The sequence below is a fragment of the Plectrocnemia conspersa genome, unplaced genomic scaffold, assembly GCF_051122295.1.
Source record: "Plectrocnemia conspersa isolate PC_06_02 unplaced genomic scaffold, ASM5112229v1 ptg000013l, whole genome shotgun sequence".
NCBI classification, from domain to species: domain Eukaryota; kingdom Metazoa; phylum Arthropoda; class Insecta; order Trichoptera; family Polycentropodidae; genus Plectrocnemia; species Plectrocnemia conspersa.
This window is the reverse complement of record NW_028277177.1, coordinates 24,543,122-24,565,658: the sequence shown is the minus strand read 5'-3', so window position 1 is coordinate 24,565,658 and position 22,537 is coordinate 24,543,122. Positions and strand designations below refer to the sequence as shown.

Sequence of the window (22,537 nt, the reverse complement as noted above, 5' to 3'; positions counted from 1 at the left end):
ATACTAAATGTATATGTTTTTTAATGTTTACGCGTTGCAATAGAACGAAAATTGTGTACATTAATTATTAATGCCCCATTCTCGGAATTGATATCGAATAGATGGAATCGATTCTAGCGATCGTGACTGGCGATTCGCAGTAATTCGCGCACCATATCCCTTTACTTTGTAAATAGAGCTAAATCGATCGATAAAATTTCATAAATCGTAAAAATGTATAAATCAGTCGAAAAACTGGTTTTGCAAAGGAAAATATATGGTGAAAAATATGGCATGCGCGTGTGTGCCATACTATTCTCAGATTTGGCACATTATGATTCCTATCTATTTTGGTTTTTGGTGTATTTTGATTATTCTTCGTCGTTTTCCTTATGAAGAGCTTATTTTATTTATATAATTTAAGCGTATGTTTATCTTATGAGTAATAAATTCAATTTGAATTGCATCATAAAATTATTTAAGGTATGAAACAATCAGATTATAATAAAGTTCCAATTTCCTGATATAGCAATATTTTAATAGATATGTATCCAGATATGTATCCGTTCCATTTGGATTAACTCCAAATCTCTTCCCAGCGCCGTTAATCAACGTTTCCGTCTACCGAGATAATGATATGTCGCATAAACATAGTATATTTCAGTCTTCCCTTCTATTTATAAGCGTAGCCCGTGAATCACTGTTTTGTCTACGTCACGAGTGACAAAAAATACTAATTTTGTACCTTTGTTTGTTTCAGCTAATGGAAGAGGCGGAATGATGCTGAGCGTTTCGACGAACTGTCCCAAGTGCCAGCACACGTTCTCGCTGGGAGTGTGCGCCGGCGGGACCGGCGGCAGCTGTCGGGACGGCCTCGCCCTCTCGGGGGGCGGACTCGTGTGGCCCCCGACGCCGTCGCCCACCCTAGTGCCTCAGCAGCCGATATTCTTCCAGTCGACCTCGCCGCCGGAGCAAGACTTGAACCTGTTGGTGAAAACGGACGCTCGTCTCAGAATATCCGGCTGGTACTACCAGGACCTGACGTGGCAGGCCAGTCAGATAGCTCTGAAAGACACCGCCCCCGGCACGTTTCTCATAAGAGACTCTAGTGATCACAAATTTTTGTATTCGTTAAGTGTTCAGACTATGAACGGACCGACGTCCGTTCGGATACATTACAACTCCGGACAGTTCCGCTTAGACTCTCAGCCGGCGCTGGCGGCTTCCATGCCCCTGTTCGACTGCGTAGTGAAACTCATCGAGCATTATGTGAAAGTGACGTGTTATAGAGACAAGGAGAATAAGAAAGAGAACGGAAAGTGGGCCAGTACTAGAGGGCACGTGTGGGTGGACGCGGGAGGCGATCCGCACTCCCCGGTCGAAGTTAGAAAACCTTTATTACTCGCGCCCCCCAAACTCGGACACGCGGCTCGCCTCGCCGTGTGGCGAGGGTTGAGGGACGCGTCGCCGCCCGCTCTGCCGCTGCTGTCTCCCATAAGACAGCTAGGACTGCCGTTGCCTTTACAAAATTACCTCGAAGAATATCCGTACACTTGCTGACCCCATCCGCCAATATCAAAAATCCAGCCTCGGTGTTGTACTTAAGTTTTGTACGCGACAGTTTTGGTGTCTTTTCTTTTTAAAACGACATGAGTTCCAATGTGTGTGAATTTTGAGGATGCTTTTTTAATTGTATAAATTGTAGTAATTTTGTAAATTAATATTAACATGGGTACCTTTACATACCCAAGAGATATAATATATTGAACGTATTTGTATATAATCGCATATATAGTTCGCAACTATATATGAATACCATATTTTGTATCAAATCTGTATTAGACAAAAGTGGCTCATGTAAATAGTTTGAAGATATATTTTTTCAATAATGCATCTTTATTTAATCGCCAGTGTTATTATTGTATTTGTAAATATATAGATATTTTTCGGTCAAATTTTAACCGTTCTTAAAAGACAAGTGCGTTTGCTTGAAACGAACGTAACATAACGCATATCGAGTATTTTTCCAATAGTTGCTCTTGTGATCTCGCATCGTATTTTTTTTGTTGTATAGCCCGCTTTCGTTCTTTGTATTCGTCAGTACAAAATCTGAATATTCGTAACTCGCAATAGTGCACAGTCGCCACTTGTGTTATTAATACTGAAAAATTTCAAATTCTTTCAAAAAGAATTGTCACAAAAAAATGTAAATAGTGTATAAATGATTAAACAATATTGTCATCATACATCAACGCAATGGCTTGATGCCGAATGTTCCTGTAATTATTTATTTGTATCGTTAAGTAGTTGTATGATATTAGTCTATAGTTAGAAAAATTGTTTTCTTTTGTTATTATTTTTTTTCGTGACTTTTTATATGACTTACTGACATATAAATCTAAAGAAAATAGATCTATCGGATTATTTTTTGTTTAATCCAAAATGATCGAGTATAGTTTATTTCAATAAAAAAATATACATACAAAATAAACATTGCTTTTATTTGTTTTTGTTTACTTTTTAATTTCAGCTAATTCAATAACGAAATTGTGATACTTTTATAGTCAATTTACGCGTAAACATCATATGACTTTGTGTCATGAGTTAGATTTTCCGAGAATCGATTCAATCTCTTAGTGTAAATTATTACACACTGCAATTCTACTGAAGCTCCTTGAGATTAATTTCCTAGATAATTACGATGTGACAAAAATACAAAATGATTTTAAAAGAACAGCATGATAATTATCACTGATAAGGATTATTCTTCTATGAATGTGTAGTAAACATTACTATACATAGTAAGTATGATAAATCGAAGAATAAAAATAACGAAATACAATTTTTAAAAATTTTATTTTATAAAATGTTTTATTATAAAATTAAAAGAAAACATTTAAAAAAACGTGGATTTTCACAAAATAATATTAATTAAAATAAGAAAGTAAATACAATAAGTAAAATGCCAAGTGCGCGTATATGTATGCATGTACGTATATAAAAATATCATATATACATATATAAATACACATACACACGCACGCATATATATGTATATATATTTAATAAGTATACGTATATTAATACAAATATTTTCAGCGGCTGTAATTTATACTTCAAATTTACACTAACCGTAAGATGATATATAATATTCAAATAACTTAAAAAAATCGATTTGTTAAGGTCATGTAATGGCAATGACAATACACATACATTATTCTCTTCATATTTTCATTACAAATATACACAATGTAAAAAATCAGTCTGATTTAGGAATTTCATGTGTGTAATAATTGCATTGTTTCGATTACTCTCTAAATATTTTCCTTGTCAAATGCTATATTATCAAAAAGTGTGTAACCCTAACAACAATAAAGCAGCATATTTTTTTTTAACATTTTATCATCGTATATAAACTATTAAATACTTTTTTTTATTTGATTAAGATAAATTCCTAATACATTGTATTAGAAAACTTTCCTTTTTTTATTAATAAAAAAAAAATGGCATATATTGGAAGCATATCCGCTAACTCATTACTTGAAGTCATTCGTTAAAACCGCAATTGTTAAAGGACGTTGTTAATGTTTATAAATAAGTTTTTTTATAATCAAGGAATGGGTATTTGGAGTTAATCAACAATCAACTGCGTATCGTTAGTCTCGTCGAGGGACTCGTCTCCCGAGCCGGCTCCGCCGGGCGGTATCGATCCTCGTTTCGCTCCGGTGAGTCTCGTGGTCGAAAGCGACATGCCGCCGCCGGTTCTCCTAATTCACAAAATAAAAAAATTACCACCGAAATTCTAGTCTCGAACTATGAATCAGTATAAAAGGTAATACCTTAACTTGTTTTTCAAATTGGCGAGCTCTCGCGAGAGCGTCTCGTGCGATTCCGTAAGATCCTCTAACTCGCGCTGCACCTTACGTTTGTTCGCCTTTTCGGTTTGGACTTCTTCTTCGGACTCGTCCAACTGTCTCTTTAATACCTTGATGCGGTTATTAGTCTGTAAACACGACGTTAATTAAACATAAGCATATCGAAGTCTGTTCCAGTTCATAATTCGTACCTTTTCGAGTTGTTCTTTATATTGATCGGCGTGTCTCCTCTCGTCCTCCAATTGCAATATGAGCTCTTTGAGTTTCTTATCCATTTTCCTATTGGCTTTCTGTTGGAGTAATCGCTCGCGACTCTCGGTCTCGACCTGCTCTTCCAGATTGTTGATCTTAGACTCCATGGCGGCGATGGCAGCCTTCGTTTTTGATCTCTGCGCCGTTTCCAATTCGTTGAGCTTGATCTTTAATTCCTTATTCTGTCTTTCCAACACCAATTTACTACTATCTAATTTTTGTACTGACGCTCTTTCCGTTGCCAATTCGACGGTGAGTTGGTCTATTTGGTTCTGTAAAACATAAATAATATTTAATATACGCATAATTAAAAAAACTATCGTCGACTATGTAAATACCTGTCCCTTCCTAGATCTGTCTAACAAAATTTCGTTATTGCTTTGCTCCTCTTCGAGATCTTCTTCCAAAGCCGTGATCCTAGCTTCCAAGCGTTTCTTCTCATCGGCCATAACAGTGCCCTAAATATACATAAATATTTTTAAAAACTGTTTCAACATAATCTAGTTTTAGGATCAAGTTGTATTTTACCTTGGTACTCGTGTTCATTATTTCTTCATTTAATTCGTCACGCTCGGCTTCGGCAGCTCTACGCGCTCTTTCGCTTGCGGCTAATTCTTCGGCCAATTGTAAATTTTCTGCTTCTAAGTTCTTAACCTGTAAATGGTACAGTTGTGAAATAAAGCCTACATTTTCATATTAATATTATGAACAGGTATATTTTTCATTTGATAAATTAAAATTATTAACAGAGGTTAAATAAAACCTCTCTTGTGTTTGGTCAGTCGCCCTGAGGGATGTACCGGTATGTGTAAGTACACAGGGCGGTATTGATTTGTTGTTCTTCAATTCAGAAACTCAATATTTTTTTATAAAATTAATATATTTTTTTTGTTATGTTTTATTTATTATTTTTTCAGTTATATATGTAAATAATTAAAACTATCTAGGGTACTTCAGAACAGTGAAAGCTCGACCACCATACGTTAAAGCGCTTTTCACTATTGTTATAGTGCCATATTTATTATTTATTTCTAAAATTGGTACTGTTTTATTTATTTTAAAAATTTGTTTTATTTGTTATATATCGCCTGAATTCTGCGAGTATTTGTTTGTGCAATAAAATGTAATCAATTCTGTGATTCGCGCCATGATTCAAATTAAAAGAAACGTTCCAATTAAATTGAGTTCTCACATGTTTTTGTGTCATGAATGTTGAAAAAACAAGCTTACGCTTTACCCTAATTTTTAAATGACACATTGGTTATTTCCATTACAATTCAATGAAATAGGGTGTATGATAAACAAAAACTTCGTCATTGAAAAATTTTGAAATATTTATCAACAAAAATATTATTTAGTATATTACTCATGGGAATCTTTAGCAATAATTAAAAATAAAGTTAAAAAAAACATGATGTCGGGATAGAACCGCTTTAAAAAAAAGCAAAACATTGTCGAATATTTTTCAACATTCGAAAGTCTACGATAATTTTTTTAAGAGCATAGTTACATAGATGTGTATTTTTTTATTATATTATCTAGCTTTTTCCATTATACAAAATTATTACATTGTGAATATATTTTATTCTGTAAACTAAATAATAACTTTTGAAATATAATCAATCATAAGACAGTGGTTATAAACAATAGTGATGAAGTATATGTATGTATTTGTTTGATTGTAGTGAAAACTGTAACAGTATTGTAATTAATCTGAGATAAGACTTTTTAAATTTGGATCAACTACTTATTGGCATCAGGGTCTGCCCGAGGGGCAGGCAGTACAGGTGATCGCCTGGGACGCTAGATTTGTGGGGCGCCGTGATACCAAATAAAGACGTAGTATTCACTTAAAATTATCAAATAATATAATCTGATTTTATTTGTCGCGCTGATGTGCTAACCTAAGCGATTCGCTGTAAAGCAATAAAAACATGCATATATTATTTTTATTTGATGCGAATTCAAGAGGGTGGAAGCCGCGAAGTCGGTTTGTTGAAAGATTAACAGTATGGAGAGGAGAACACCGTTCAACACGTTCCTTAGCGGATCTCTCATTAGTCAGTCCGTGAAGCAGACAATTAATTTATTGTTTTAATTATTGCAAAAAAAGTTTTTTCTTAATTCCTGCAATCACAAAAGTAGCATATGCTAAAAAATTATCGCCTCAAACTTCGATTTTGTCACACGAAACGGTTTTGTATGGGTTTTTAGTCAAAAACTACCAGGAGTGCATATGAGTGAGAAGGTAGCTGACAATTATTTTATTATTTTAATTATTAGGAAAACTATTTTTTTTTCAATTTATGCTTGGATTGCAAATTATGCACCTCAAAAGTCGTGTCAATGCATATTCAGAAAGAAAAGCGCTTCAAAATATCGTTTTTGTACGGGTTTTTTGTCATAATCTACCAGGAGTATAGAAGGTAGTGGAGCTAATAATTTATTTTTTATTATATATAATTGTACGGTCTCTGCTATGGAATAATAGTATCTATTTACATATACATAAAGCCTATTATTGCATAGCCACATTCCTCAACCTCAACCGACCAATCAGAAAAAAGAATTTAATTATTTTAAATTTCCATGGAGACGCATGTTGTTAGAAAATGGTTACTATGTACATAAATAAACAAAATACACTAGGCTCACTATCGAATGCGTTTATAATGTTATTATTCTAATTTGAAGAGCTTACAATGATTAATCATAAAATATAATTTAAATAATTCTTATAAACAAAGATGGTCGATAACGTAATGACATCTATTGATAAAAGTATGTTTCTTTGATTTACTTAAATATTGATAAAACCATGCACAATAATTAGAATCTAAGCACAATATTCCCACAGAGAACTAATAATGATATGACATAATTTTTAAATTAATTTTATAATCGTCCTAAAATATCAGTCGTTGACGCTTGTCTTCTTTATTCTTACGTTTATTGTGCCATATAGTGATAATCATTGACGGCTGATGAAAATAGAAACAGGTGGAGCCAGGGGCCAAAAAAATTATATTTATTTTTTATCGAACGAAATATAATATGTGCTATACATATAGGGACAAATCATAATAAGTTTTTAATAAAGATAGATACTGAAAATACAAAGACTCAAAAGTGTACTTGTTCATTTCGAGATTTTCGGATACTGGCTCCTCAAACAAGGTACAACCGACATTTATTTTGTTTCATTGATCTTCAACCTCATTTTCCTGACTGATGATTCAATGGTGTCAAATGCTTCTATTAGTGCCTGTTTTGATCTCGCCACTATATCTATGTCATCAGCGCAGGCGAAGATTTGTATCAATTTATTATGCACCCTGCCGGTTATATCCAGTTTGGCATCTCGGATTACTTTTTCTAGGGCAATGTTAAACAGATTTCACGCTAGAGCATCGCCCTGTCGTAGACTGTTGAGTGTTTTTTGGTACACACTACTCTTTAGATTATTTCACGTGTAAAAAATCGCAACAAAAAACTACAAATTCTTAAATATCAACAATCGCAAAAAAGAGTATAGTGTCAAATATAATATAAGATTACTTTAATTCGAATTATATTTTTGAGCTCATGTAATGAGTTATTAAAATATTAATAGGGGGGAAGCAAATTTAGTGTTTGCTTGGGGCGCCAAATAACCTAGGGCCGGCCCTAATTGGCATGGATTGATTACTTCCGAATTTTTTTAATATAATTAGATAAATATATGTCGGGATCATTCAAGATTGTTCCGACAGTATTAGCAGACTTTCTAAAAGCTTATAAAACTTTAGACTTTCTAAGAACGATTTTTTTTAGTCAGCGTTATAAAAGCGATTGCATATCTGAACAGTCCGGACATGAACTATGTGAACAATGCGTTGATCGGTGCCAAATACAATGGAATACTCAGACCATCATTATCAATTTTACCGATTTTCGAATCATCATATGCAGATATTCCAACTGAATATTTATTAAAAAATAACACATAGGCTGTTTTCGCCCTGAATCATTACATTAGCCAGAAAATCGAGAACCGGAAGAGATATTCTACTCCCCCAATTCTCAAATGTATATTAGCCAGAACTCGGCCAGAAACGAGATTAATATTAAAGTATTATTACAACCCACAATCAATAATGTCACTATGCATGACCTATCGCTATTTTATTTTAATCATTTATCACAATATTCATCCGTAAGATTCGGTAAATCTATGAAAACTCAATCTGTGATGTTCAATAATTATATAATAATCACTAATTCTGATCTTCCTTGCACAACAGAAATTGATTAACTTTAAGGGTTCATAATGGATTCGTTATTTGTCGGTGGTGCATCGTGCTGGTATATATGTTGTAGCAAATGTGTATTTTTCACTAGTATAAATATAATTTCACTGTTTCAATAAAATCATATCCGAATACATTTTCACCGGTAGATATATATTTCTACTAGAAAAAATATAATTCAACTGATAAGCGCTAGTGAAATTATATGCTGCTCTAAAATGTCTATGAAATTTAATAATTGAAGACCTTAAATGAAAAAGTGTCAATGTGCACTTTTTTCGAAATTTATTATCAAAATGGATAATACAGGGCGTTCTCTAAAAGTTCTGCTAAGAAAAAAAATCGTAAAATCACCATTCTCACAAAAATATAACCACTTTTGGAAAAAACAATGTTCAAACATTTTGTATGAAGAACTACCGATGTCCTGAACATTGATTGTTCTTCACATTAAACTGACTAAACAATGCATGTATAAATTTAAAACTTAAATGATAATTTGTGTATATCTTCTTTCTTGAAATTTAAAAAGGTTGATTTTTATAATTGAATGGAATTAAATTTATATTAATTCAAGAAATATACTAACATTAAATTATAAAATTATAAAAGTTAATTTAAAATAATTATTTTAATTTCTTCTTTTATTATATTATACAGTGATATTTATCTAATAAATTAAAAATTTAAGATATGTTTTATTTATAATTTAATAATTCTAAGATATTATTTTAATTCCCTTGAAAAAAATGTCTAGACCAGTAAAAATCAGATGTCTAAACACAGCTACCAGTAAAAAACAGATGTCCAATCTAAGAAGCTTTGCCTCCGAGAAAACTCTTTTCTCCGCCAGATAACAGATTTGAGCGACAGTTGTACTTTGATTAGCTAAAGATTAGTACTAGGGATTCCGGGATCGTCCGGGATCCCGGGATCCCGGACGATTTTCAATACCCGATGAGTCCCGGGATTATAAAACATAATCCCGAATTTTTCGGATTGGTTGATTTATCAAGCACAATCGAATTATTATTGACAACATCGTTATATTTCGTGTACAAACTTGCGCGAGTTGCACGTGTCATCTGTGAATCTTTGAGGCTGTGAGTCTGAACGTGCTTTTTCAGCAGCAGGCTGCTTAGGAACCAAAATCAGATCAAGGCTAAATGATAAAACACTTGATGCTTTGATGTTACTTCGTGAGTTTTATTCAAAATAATGTTTTCAATTAATTGTGTATATGAATGTACATAGTATGTACATACATTGTCAAAAGTTCATTTTATTCTTCTCAAATAAATATATAAGACCTTCCCTTTCTTATTTTTATTATATTATTTTCTATTTTAAGTCCAAGACTAAAATTATACGTACTTTATACATTGTACGTTATTTATTTATTTTTTAGATTAAATTAAGACCATCGTGGCCTAACAGGTTACCCCAATGCGCCACGATGGTCGAAAACAAAAATTTATAGTTATAAAAAACAGATGTAAAAATATATTGTATTATTCATTTTAAATTATTTTTATTGATAAAATAACATGAAAATTACCCCGGGACTGGTCCCGGGATCGACTAATTGCAATACCGAAATCCCGGGATCAAAATTTTGGCCCGGGATTGGAATCCCTAATTAGTACATAATACTTCGCCAGTATTATGTACTAATCTATAGCTAGTATCGTCCACCAGTTTTTTTATAATTTTAATGAACGCAGTAAGTTCACAATCGAGATTAGAAAAAAATTGATGTCACTTTGAAGGCGCAATGTTCCCAAAAACCTAAATAAAAGAGACAAAATAAAAACCTTTCTTTCAGCGTCCTTGGCGGTTTGAGAAAGTTCTTCTCGGCCGTTATGGGCTTCTTCAGCGTCTCTTATGGCGTCCTTCAATTGAGCTTGAAGTTTTTTAATTTGTTTCAACATATCCTCTTTCATCTACAATGAATTTAAGTTATATATAATCAGCTAGTTAAAAAAATGGCAATGGAGCTTGTCAAGGATTCATACTTTATTGTGCATATTGATAGTGGCTTCGGTGTCTTTGAGACCAGATTCGAGCTTCTTACGAGCCGCCACCGCTGCAGCACGTTGCTTACGCTCCTCGTCCAATTCAGCTTCGATATCTCGCAACGATTTCACTAAACCTCTCCTCTTCTCTTCGGACTGTTCTTCCTTAACCTGTAAGTCTCGTTCGAATTGGGACCTCAAAGCTTGCATGTTAACTTCTAATCTCAGTTTAGCATCTTCCATGAGCTGAAGCTCGTCCTCCATCTCTTCGTTATGAGTTCTCAATTCAGCCAATTGAGTCTCCAGCGAACGTTTCGCCCTCTCCAACTCGTGCACGTTCTTATCGGCCGTTCCCTGGTTATTGGCAACTTCATCCAGCTCGATTTGAAGCTGTCGTTTGCTACGTTCGAGTTCTTTAATCTATAAAGACAAATCGGTTAAAATAAATCGAGGCAAATAATTTTGATTCAAAATAACCTCTTCACTAGCGTCATCGAGCTCCCTGGTGAGACTCAACACTTTAGTCTCCTTTTCTCTAGCTTCGCGCTCGGCAGTATCTCTGTCCATAGCGTTTCTATCGGCAATTGCTCGTTCTTCAGCGACGACCTATAAATCGATACACCAATCTCATAAAACCGATCAAAATTAATATGTAGTTAAAAAATACAAACCTTATCAAAGCTCTTCTGCTTCTTTTCCAACTCGATTACTTTACTACGCTGCGTTTCCAACTCAATATTAGTATCTTCTAATTCGGCTTGTATTTTCTTCTTGCTCTTATCTAATTTATCGTTCATCTGTTGCAGTTCTTCGATCTGTCTATGCAGAACTTCCATGTCCTTCGTCAGTCTCTTCCTTTGCTCGTCCAAATTGGCAGCGTTTTCAGCTTCTTCTTCGGCCTTTTTCTTGGCATCGCCCAATTGAGTGTTCAGAGCCAATATCTAAAAAAATAAATTAGATTAGACTATTTTTAATATAGTTAACGATACGCAAACAATGCATACTTGTTTTTCAAATCCACGTTTCGCTTCTTCTTCTTCTTCAATCTGTTCTTGTAGAGTTTCTTTATCGCTTTCTAATTGTTTCAGCTTCAATTGTAGTGCTAATTTATGTTTGGTTTCTTCTTCCAATTGCGTTTGAGTTTCGGCAAGTTGTTGATCAGCATGACCGGCTTGCTTAAAAGCAGCCGTTGCTTTTGACTCAGCTTCTTCCAATTGCTGTAGAGCTTGTTCGCTCTCGCTTTGCAAACGAACCGTCTTCTCTTGCAACTCGAGTCTATATAACACGATTATATTTTAAAACACTACAATATAAATACTATTGAATAACTTCATACCTGACTCTTTCTGTTTCTTGCAATCTAGCGGTGAGATCTTGCAATTGCTGTTCGACTTGCTTGCGACGCCTTTCCGCTTCCGCTCTAGAAGCTCCTACTGTGCGCAAGTCTTGTGCCAAATCCGCGTTTTCAGCTTCCAATGTCTGCTTTGATTTTTCCAAGCTGGCTTTGGATTTATTGAACTGTTCGATTCGTTCGTTGGTCGCTTGTAGCTCTTGAGAATGCTTATGTCTCATATCGGCGATAGTGGCTTCGTGAGAAACACCTTCCTCTTCCAAGTTCTTTTTCAATGTTATTACTTCTTGTTCGCGTTTAGATCTGAGTTCTTGTTGAGCTAGAAGGATTAAATTTATATAAATTAATGGGATTTCAAAATAAAAGATAAGACTTTCATCAAAGTACAAACCTGCAGTAGTATCGAGCGAGTCTAAAAGTTCACTCTTGAGAGCCTCCAGTTCTTCGTTCAAGTCTCTCTTTTGCTTCTCGGCTTTACCGCGAGCCACTTTCTCGGCTTCTAAATCTTCTTGCAAATCTGCAAACTGCGATTCTAGCTCTCTGAGGTTCTTCTGTGCAGTGGCACGCATGGCACTCTCTTCGTCCATGCGGGTCATGGCCTGGGCCAGCTCCTCTTCCTTCTTACCCAGCTGGAGATACGTCTCTTCGATTTGAGTCTTCCTCTCGTTCAATTGCTCTTTTAAATCTTGAACTTCCGCTTCTATCTTCCTCTTTACTCTGTCCGCTTCTTGCCTCTGTTGGTGATCTTTGGTTAGCTTCTCTTCCAACTCGGCGATCGTCGTTTCATGCTTAGCCTTCAACTTGCTGAGATGCTTAGCCTTTTCTTCTTCTTCTGCCAACGTTTGAGATAAATCAGCGCTTCTTTCTTCCAATAGCTAAAATAAATTACGATTAAAATACAATAAAAAAAAAATTCAAATATATTTTATTAAACTTACTTTCTTCTCTTTATGAAGCTTTTGATTCGAATCTTCACAAACGGCGAGGTCTTCCTCGTATTTCTTAATCCGAGAATCTAATTGGACCTTTTCTAACTGCAGCTTTTGGCGGGCAGCTTCCTCTTCCTCTAATTGCTCCTCTAAATCTTGAATGTTCTCTTGGAGTTTCTTCTTCTCCTGCTGGAAAGTATTAGACCTTTCCTCTTCTTCTTCAATTCGCGCCTCCATATCATGAATTATCTCTTCGAGTTCTTGTTTTCTAGCAGCCGAACGCACACGTGCTTCTTCTGCCTCGGCACACAATTCAATTTCAGCTTGCAATTGCTCTGATAATTGTATTTTTTCCTCATTAGCTTGCTGGAATTTAACCTCGATCTCTCGGCACCGCTTCTCTTCTCCGTCCAATTTGTCTTTGATCTGTCGCAGCTCGTCTTCCTTTTGAGTCAACTTTTCTTCTTGTTTCGTCACTTCCAGCAAAGGTTTCACCTTAATGTACAATCGCCACCATTGCCAATTCCTCAATTTCAAATAAGCAGCGCAGTTCCTCTGAATGATTCTAATCGCGTTTAACTGCTGAAGACGCTTCTGGTAATTCCTCCTAGCCAAGTAACCCCTGCAGAATGCCTGGAAGTTAACGATCAAATCCGTGATCTTCAAATCTCTTTCTTCTTCGAGTTGAGCTAAGACACCAGCTCTGAAGAAAATCTTCGACTGTCCGACTCTGTAAAGATTCTTGTCTAAGTCTAAAGCGCGAATCATCTGCTCACAGGCTTTCTTGCCGTCCATGAATCCTTTAGCGATGACATTCGGCGTGAGCAGCTCATATCTCTGCCTGAACTCTTGGAACGGTATCCTATTAGGGAAACCTTGTCTGCAGATTCTTATTCCTTCCAACACACCGTTGCATCTGAGCTGATCCAGCACTAGCGCAGCTTCGATTTTACCAGCGCGTTTTTCATGATTGGGAATGATACATCTGACAAAGTTAGGATTGGTGTTCCTCAAAGTGGCCATTAATTTAGTGAGCTGCTCTTTGTACAACTGCGAAACGGTTCTGAACATGCCCTTGCGAGTCCTAGCGCCGAACTGCGTATCGGTGAGAGCCTGTTGAGCCATACCGACAATTTCTGCATCTTTCCAAATATAACACACAAACGGATCTTGCGACGATTGCAAGAGCTGAACGATGTTTTCGTTTAGTGGATCCATGTTCTTCATCAACCACTTTTCGGCCGAATAGTCGACTTTACCGGCGTAATGTATAATGGCAAAATCGGCCACTCCTCTGAAGTCCGTTTTCAAGAACTTCGGATGAACAGAGTGAGCTCCGACTAATTTTTCGACAAACGTTTTGTCCGTGGCTTTGGGGAACCAACATTCCTCGTCCAATAGAGACATGATGCCCATCGGTTTATCTATGAGATCGATCGTTGGTTGGAGATCAAGACCAAAATCGATGAACTTCCATTCGATGCCTTCTCGTTGATACTCTTCTTGTTCTAATATGAACATGGTGTGGTTGAAAAGTTGCTGTAATTTCTCGTTTGTGTAATTGATGCACAGTTGTTCGAATGAGTTCAACTCGAAGATTTCAAATCCGGCCATATCGAGAATGCCGATGAAAGACGCTCCTTGACGCTTGGTCCTGTCCAACGAGCGATTGATTCTGTTCACGAGCCATCTGAACATTCTCTCGTAGCATGCTTTGGCAATGGCCTCTACGGAGAATTCTACTTGCTCCTTTGTCTGAGCCTTAGTGACGAAATCTCTTCCTACTTTGATGCGAGGCTTGAGGAAAGCTTTCGTCATCTCGGTCACAGATAGACCTTTAAACAAAATAAAAAGATATTGGAATTTGTGGTAACATTTACAAATGGCTGGAATTACATATTTCTAACGAATATAAATATACCCCAGTTTATAGTACTCTTGGGACCCTTAATATTTATTAATGATCTGACAAAAATGATTACAACGTAAATTTTTCAATATTCTAACAAAGATAATTCGTAAAATTATTTCTGCACAAGAGAAGCCCTCGCAGAAAATCATATGTTTTTAGGTAGCAAAATCGTCACAAAAAAAATATTTATTTAAAAAAATATTGATATGAGAGTATTGGTCAAAGTGTATTCAAATCGATTTTTGGGCAATAGAAGGGCGCAAAAAACAATTATCACTTCTCGGAAGTCAAAAATTCACGTCAAAAGCAATAAAATCGTGTCGGCACCATCTCACAAATTGTTTCATTCTAAAATTTTTTCAAATTTCATATGAGACAGTATAAACGAATATTCGATCAATTATTCAAATATTCATATACTTGAAATTCCGACGAATAATTCGAATATTCGATCGATAACTCTAGTGGTAACATTTACAAATGGCTAGAATTATATATTTCTAACGAATATGAATATACCGCAGTTTGTAGTACTCGGGTGTTCCTCAGGGATTTTACTTAGGACCTTTACTATTTATTAATTTCAATGCAATCACTTGCTTTACATCGATTTAAAAATATTTCACTATATAGAAAGTAAAAAATATATATCAACCGTACAATTGTTAGGTTTTATAAACCAGGTCCCTAAAAATTCAATCAAACAGTATCATATTAAGAATTATTGAGTACAATTTATCAGTTTAGTGTCGACGTTGTAATATTTTTATTGATATATTTGCATCTGATCAAAAATGTTGAAGAAGACAGAAAGAAATGGTGAACTCTTATAAGCAACGCTAATAATATGACATACCTAAAAGGTGGGCTATTTGCTGAGCGACTGTATTATCAGGCAGAGTCGCTTGATCTGAGTTCCTCTCTTGTTTGAATTGCATGTTTCCGAACAGCATGACTGCGGAGACGACGCGGAATATGGAATTAAAGTCTTCTTGAGTCATGCCCATGATGTTCATGGATTTTATGGTGGCTTGGAATTCTTGATTGTCATCGATGCCCGGCACCGGTATCGAGCCGTATGATAAGAAGCTGTAAGATTTGGCATCTTCGAGTAGAAATTCGGCCCGATGTTGAGCAGTGGCGCCGGCTAACAATTGGTAGAATATGTGGAAAGTACGCTCGTCTTTCGCCTGACGGATCGCTCTGGATTTCTCCAATAGATATGTCTCAATATTAGCACCGGCGATGTATCCAGAAGCGTCGAAGTTGATTCGGATGAATTTACCCTGAAATTCAACGTAAAAAATTAATAAAAAAATATTAAAAGCACATAAGAAAACGAGGCGAGACTTACGAAACGCGAAGAGTTGTCGTTCTTGACCGTCTTGGCATTACCGAAAGCTTCTAAAATCGGATTCGCCTGAAGCAATTGCTGTTCTAATTCGCCCTATAAAAAACGAATAAACATTAATATGCGCCATCAAACACTATTCGGAAATATAGAAAGATGTTAATATGTCGAGACACGTGATATATAATATTGACGATTGAAGCGTTATTAAAAATGCAATCGCAAGATTTACGTATGATCTTTTTTTAAAAATTAAAAAATATGCCCAAGTAATATTTATTATAAAAAATACATGCAATTCAGATTCTGCTGTATTTGAAAATATGTCGATTTTAAATTTTTCTGTATTATGCGTATACCTTACCTCAAATGTCCATGTCACAGGAGTCGTATTCTACCGAGATCAATTAAAAGCAGCATGTGGGAAATATATTTTCATTTTAAAAAAATGATTCAACTCTAGCACCAGCAATATTACTATCAAACATACGCGTAATAAAATAATACTTTGGATGCACCTCTATGTACAAAAGTGATAAGGAATTGATATATTTATGTACACAATCTACGTTTGAGTCATATTGTGCATTTTAATAAAAGTACTGGAAATATAAAGTCTTTAAAGTATAGAATCTTAAGATGATGAACTTTCGAGATCAAAGAGGCACATACTTATTAACCCAATATACAATACAAAGTTATGATAAGAGTAGCTGACGGGCAGCAGTACAAATCAGACATGCAACATAAAAGCAATGCAGTGATTTAAAATATCCGAATTTCTGCTCATTTTTTGAGCAGAAATTTATTGACGAATAAAAGTTCAGTATGGTGATGCATGTCTGTCACTCCAAGAAGTGTACAAATGGAATTCTGTAACACTCTTCATTTAATCCCATTATAATAGCTATTTTTTTATTATCTGTATTTGAATTTTAATAAAGTGTATCACTTTTCAAAATATAAATTACTAATTTGATAAGCATCGAGTATCTCTAAAGAGCCTAAATGATAAATGAATTCAGATCATAACAAAACTTGAATGACAATACTTTCCAGTGCTTCAGGTAAAATAAAACCTGCACAATACAACTATAAATCGTATATACTTAATTGCTCAAACTTACAGAACTAATATATACAGCAAAATCTACAAAAAATAAATAATAATGTGCGTCAGTCTGTACGTACATGCTGATGTTTCTGTACCGCGTCCGCACGCGTAAAATAAAAATAACAGCAAACAATCAGATCAATTTATTGCATCCCTTTTTCAGTTACCGTTGTGTGTTAATACATGTTTTTTTTTTCAGTTTACAGTACTTACTATAATCAACTGAGGACTAGGTGCCTGCACATTTGGTAGTAGCCAACGGATGTCCATATGTTGCGATCGATCGTAAGTTACGCCGTGACATCAACGAAGAAGATGGTCCAAATAAATCGGCAGACAAAGAAAGTATTGATAGACAGGTATAAAAAAATAAACGTGTGTAGTGGGTGTGTTGTGTGCAAATCGTATCATGCGACATGCTTCAAATCAAATTATAGGATTTTGGATCATGTGGATTGGGATTAGACGGAAAAAATAAAATCAAACCTTACCCTCGGAAAAAAGAAACATTCCCTATACATAAACGTCTGATGGCATAAATTAAAAATAAAATAAAATTAGATTAATGTTTAAAAATACAATACGGCTGATATCTTACCAATTGTTAGTTATTTTTATTCTTTTACATATGTTAATGATAATCTGATCTGATATGTTAATGATAGTCAAAATTTATTTAAAAATAAACTAAATTATAATAAATAGAAGAAATTTATCTACTTGGAATGACTAATAATAGATTAATTTTACATATTAATAACAACATCGCCTCTTTGTAGCAAAAAGCGTGTTGCAAAGTGTGATTATTAGTGGTGACCTATAAAATCCTTATATGGATTATAGTCCAAAGTTGTCTAGTGCGTAAAAGGAAGGCGTTCAATTTGGGCATTTTACGGCAGACATCTGTTACTATAAATAATAAAGGCCTTAGAGAGTTTAGCTCGGAGGGAAACTAGCATATGTTCAAATTGGTCGATGTAATACAGTCAACATAACAAGCAAGGACATTGTTGGACATTGGGGAAAGGATAAAAATAATGATACATACAAAAAAGGCATTAAAGTAAAATATAAATAAAAACATGCAAGATATATCACACAAACACAAACAAAATATAAAATGCACAAGCTTAAATCGTAGTAATCTGTACATGGAATCTACCTTAGATATAGTTACATATATAAGGATTGAAAATCTAAATAAAATATCATTTTATTGAGATTCCAAAACAAATACTTGCACCAAAACAATTAATAAATTAAAAGTAATACATAAAATGTACTGTGAATGGTTTTAAATTATCTCAAGACCCATTGATTGAACATTATATTTATTAATTAATTATAATATTAAAAAATCATAGCGGACAGTTTATAAATAATAATAAAAGTTAAATAATCACTATTCTTCATAGCTGAGAACAAAATAATCGCAGTTTTAGAAATTTTGGGCTATTTTCAAAATGTATATTACAATATTTAAGCTTTTTTTAGACCACCACATTGAAAAGGGACGTCATTTTAGCTTTTTCCATGAGAGGGGGGGGGGCAAAAATTGGTCAATCAGTGGACATTATTTTAATATTTCGATTTCATTAAGATTCTTAGTATTTTATTAAATGATATGCATTTTTCTGGCTAAATTTAAGAGATTATTACTATTAAGGGGGAATGCCCCCCCTTCAAATGACGTCTATTGCATTGCCTAGCATTTATATTGAATAAGGCATATCTAAACCGAATTTTGACCAATAAGAGGGTGCAAAAAACAATTATCCCTTCTCAGAAGTCAAAAATCCATGTCAAAAGCAATAAAATTGTGTTTGTGATAATTGTTTTTGCGCCCACCTATTGACCAAAATTCGATTTGAATACACTTCGACCAATACTCTCATATCAGAAATACATAGTAATATCGGTAAAGATTCTTGAATTAATATAAATTAAATTTAAATTTAAATAAAAAAATATTTTCCAATTAAAAAAATAAATAAATCAATTATTATAATATAAAAAAATATTTTATATAAAAATGTTAATTCTACCAAAATAGGATTTATTTCATATAATGTAGAAGAAATACAATAATTATTTTTATATTTTTAATGATCATTAAATTATTTAATTAAATATATTCATTAAAAATAGCTTAAACTTAGGGCAACTCTTATTAAAAAAAATTTGGACTACAAAGGGTTAATAAACTGAAAATGCTTGTTCTTGTGGCGACAATATCTAACGCCAAACAAAATAAAAACTGCTTTTAAGAATAAAAGAAGAGAGTGATTCGTCAATGAAAATTTAAATCCAAATTTTAAGTTTCGGTTCTGGGAAATCCTTTTCTCCGCCAGAAAATGCAGTGACAATCCTAGTTGTAGCCGATGAAGGACGTAATTAAGCACTAACAGGTCCCGGTATTGCAAAATCTCACGAACTTCTTAGAAACTGATCGTTAATTAAAGGTTTGTTCAACAGTTTATATATTAGTCAATCAAATGGAGCAAGATCTTTCTTGGTTCACACCTACGTACCGATTAAATAGCAGTATAAATTTCTAGAACATTGTAAACATCCCTCGTTTGTTAACTGACAATAAAATAACAGTACCAAAACTAACCTATAGCTAAGCTGTGAAGATTATAAGACATTCACTGTACATTTTATATATAATATATATTTCAAGATTCTTATCCAAACACGTATATTTTAATCAAATTAACCAAAACAAACATTGGCGATATTTTTGGCAAACTGTTTTTAAAATAATTTAATCTATTTTTATCAATGCACTTCATATGGTACACGTTCATGGATAAGATTCTGGCTGGATAACCGATCAGATTGCTATCTTATCGCAAAAGTTTTAATCTTACCGCTCCGGATCCTTTCGGTTTCGAAGCCGCCACGTAAGCCAAGTACTGGATGACCTTCTTGGTGTTCTCGGTCTTACCGGCGCCTGACTCTCCTGTACATAGGATGGACTGATCTTCGCGGTCTGAAAGAAATAAACAGATTTTCATTTAGCTTTTTGAACGAAGATGACGTGCCAGAATGCAACCATTGAGTATCGCTGCCAAGAGTACTGGCGTCTTATAAACAAGCTTTCTAAGAAGTCGGCTGTTTACAAATTTAGTCTTGAATGTGTATTATCAAATTCTTTGGCAGCATAAGCATTCCATTAAGAAAAAGTAAGCAGAAAGCAGTCGTTTTTTATAATGAATAAGCTCAGTTATTAAAATCAATTTCTCTATGAAACCATTAAAAAGAATACTTTTTTAATTTAATTTGTATTATGAATAAATCTCATTTTTCTTTGATAATAAATAATAAAAAGTTTCGGTTAAGTTACACTATTTTTATACTCTCAATAGATATGTACATAAATGTAAGTCATATATACGATAATGTTAGATAATAATATAAAAATAGTTATAGATAACTCTATTATTTAGGAGTAATTATTGATAAAAAATTAAATTTAAAGGAATATTGTAATTACATATTGAAAAAAATAGTAGAAAAATAGATATTAAGGATAGTTACTTATAAGCAAACAAGTACGGTAAGGAGAATATTGTATGGAGATGTGAATTGCTGTAATAATATTCCTAGAACAATCCGCAAAAAAATAAAAATGAAGCGGGTTTCCTCAATCGAATTTAGAAACCCTCATGCATTAAGAAATAAATTATAATATTGAAGTTTTTTGTATATTCTGTTTATGTTTATATTATGTAATATATGTATGTTTTTATAAGATTATAAATAATTAGCTATATTAATAAAATATATAATATATGAATATAAAAAAAATTTAGTCGCAATATTAATTTATTACATATTTTGTAGATAGTAAACTTAATTTTTAAAAGTATAAAAGATATAAACTAACAAACAATTTTATCGTAATTATTCTAAAATATTTACTAAAATATTTTGATAAGACACTAATGACATCTATGATTAGTGACATTAAAAACAGATTCGAGCCATGTGAATGAGAGAAATCACATAATATTATTATTATTATCTAACAATTTTTAAGACTTACTATTTCATTTGTCATCATGAGCAGTGAAATTTTTGTGGACCTTTTTATATTTTTTAAATATATATACCAATTAAATACATTGATATTTTCTAATATTTAATAGATCAATAATTATCTAAGAGATAAATAATATTATTTATTCTGTTGATAGAAAAATGTTGACAGTCACTTCAATGATTAATAATGAAAGTTTTTCATATTCAGGGCCTACTTATGATACGTGTCTTAACATTGTATTATTTTATGTATATATTTATATATATACATATATAATGTCACGGTCTTATCAACTGATATAGCTTGAATGGATTATGTTCTTTGGAGTCCAAGTTCGTGTCTTATCTACAGTATTATACTTTTAATTAATAAGTATCGGTTGAACATTTGCTTTAGAATTTTTTTAAAGATAATCAATAGAATGGCAAAATAATACAATAATTTGCTATATATATTTATAAGTAAAAGCGCTATCAGATACATAGTTTAAAATCGAGATACAAACCTTGCAACATAGACCGGTAGGCATTGTCAGTGATGGCAAATACGTGGGGCGGTACTTCACGCCTTTTTATACCCTTGTACCTTTCCATGATCTTCTCGGTGTAGATGGGCAATCTCTTGTAAGGATTCACCACCACGCAGAAGAGACCAGAATATGTCTGAAATATACAGATACATGTAAAATTTCTGATAAAAACATAAATTTTAATATGTAATCATTTAAAAATCTACAAAAATCAATGGAATCATACGTGTTTGAACCATTTTCTCGTCCAAAAATGTTATCGTCTTTTTCAATAATAGTTCACTGCCACTGTAAATAATAATAATATGAAAACGTAGATAGAAAAATTCGTGTGAAGAGATATACGCCGACAACGTTTTAAACAATGGGTACATTTTTCCTCAAAAATTTGTATTCAAGTTCGTGCATTACTATAATGCTAAATATTCTGTCGAAAATGTACATCTTTTGTTGTTGCGAATTGACGTCAATTGCTTTAGAAATAGCGCAAAATCGAAGAATTCGCACAATGAGGCGTTGGTCAATAACAATGAAAAGTTGACAAGGCATTTCTTTGGCAATTACAAAGTGCAACTCTATTTTTGATTAGTCGACGTTTCGATAGCATATACAGCTACCACTTTCATAACACGCATTAAATGAGCGCAAGTGCTGTTCTAGATCTAATCCTTAGACTGCCATATAAGGCGTTGAGAATTTTTGAGATTGATGCTCAACAATACTCTGATTGTTCTAAGAATGTATACTAACCGAACACAGTAGGCTTTATAACGCTTTGTCATCAATACAGAAAGTTCAAAATTTTCACCAATTGAGAATGTAAAAAGATGCAGGAAGGTGACACATGATGATAAAGAAATGATAAATAAACATAAAAATCTTTTGAATTTCTA

At 33.6% G+C, this 22,537-nt stretch overlaps 2 protein-coding genes across 13 annotated transcripts in view; one reads left to right on the top strand and one right to left on the bottom strand.

The window, feature by feature from the left end:
- Positions 1-2,470, top strand: part of LOC148227667 (suppressor of cytokine signaling 2-like) — a 54,237-nt gene extending 51,767 nt beyond the window's left edge. For all 3 annotated transcript variants that reach the window (XM_088201145.1, XM_088201144.1, XM_088201143.1), the window contains one exon: positions 740-2,470. In XM_088201145.1, coding sequence (XP_088057271.1) covers positions 740-1,539 — 800 coding nt within the window. In that variant the 3' untranslated portion in view covers positions 1,540-2,470. The remainder of the gene's footprint in view (positions 1-739) is intronic.
- Positions 2,471-2,818: 348 nt separating this feature from the next.
- Positions 2,819-22,537, bottom strand: part of zip (myosin heavy chain 10) — a 68,887-nt gene continuing 49,168 nt past the window's right edge. For 7 of the 10 annotated variants that reach the window (XM_088201139.1, XM_088201137.1, XM_088201138.1 and 4 more), the window contains 18 exons: positions 21,621-21,777; positions 19,941-20,062; positions 17,281-17,304; positions 15,957-16,049; positions 15,459-15,888; positions 12,700-14,525; positions 12,153-12,636; positions 11,747-12,080; positions 11,415-11,685; positions 11,082-11,351; positions 10,888-11,016; positions 10,411-10,830; positions 10,210-10,338; positions 4,635-4,760; positions 4,445-4,564; positions 4,046-4,378; positions 3,819-3,982; positions 2,819-3,746 (listed from right to left, as the gene is read on the bottom strand). In XM_088201139.1, the coding sequence (XP_088057265.1) occupies positions 3,611-3,746; positions 3,819-3,982; positions 4,046-4,378; positions 4,445-4,564; positions 4,635-4,760; positions 10,210-10,338; positions 10,411-10,830; positions 10,888-11,016; positions 11,082-11,351; positions 11,415-11,685; positions 11,747-12,080; positions 12,153-12,636; positions 12,700-14,525; positions 15,459-15,888; positions 15,957-16,049; positions 17,281-17,304; positions 19,941-20,062; positions 21,621-21,777 (5,568 nt within the window). In that variant the 3' untranslated portion in view covers positions 2,819-3,610. The remainder of the gene's footprint in view (positions 3,747-3,818; positions 3,983-4,045; positions 4,379-4,444; positions 4,565-4,634; positions 4,761-10,209; positions 10,339-10,410; positions 10,831-10,887; positions 11,017-11,081; positions 11,352-11,414; positions 11,686-11,746; positions 12,081-12,152; positions 12,637-12,699; positions 14,526-15,458; positions 15,889-15,956; positions 16,050-17,280; positions 17,305-19,940; positions 20,063-21,620; positions 21,778-22,537) is intronic. The other 3 variants (XM_088201141.1, XM_088201140.1, XM_088201142.1) reach the window with 2 other exon arrangements.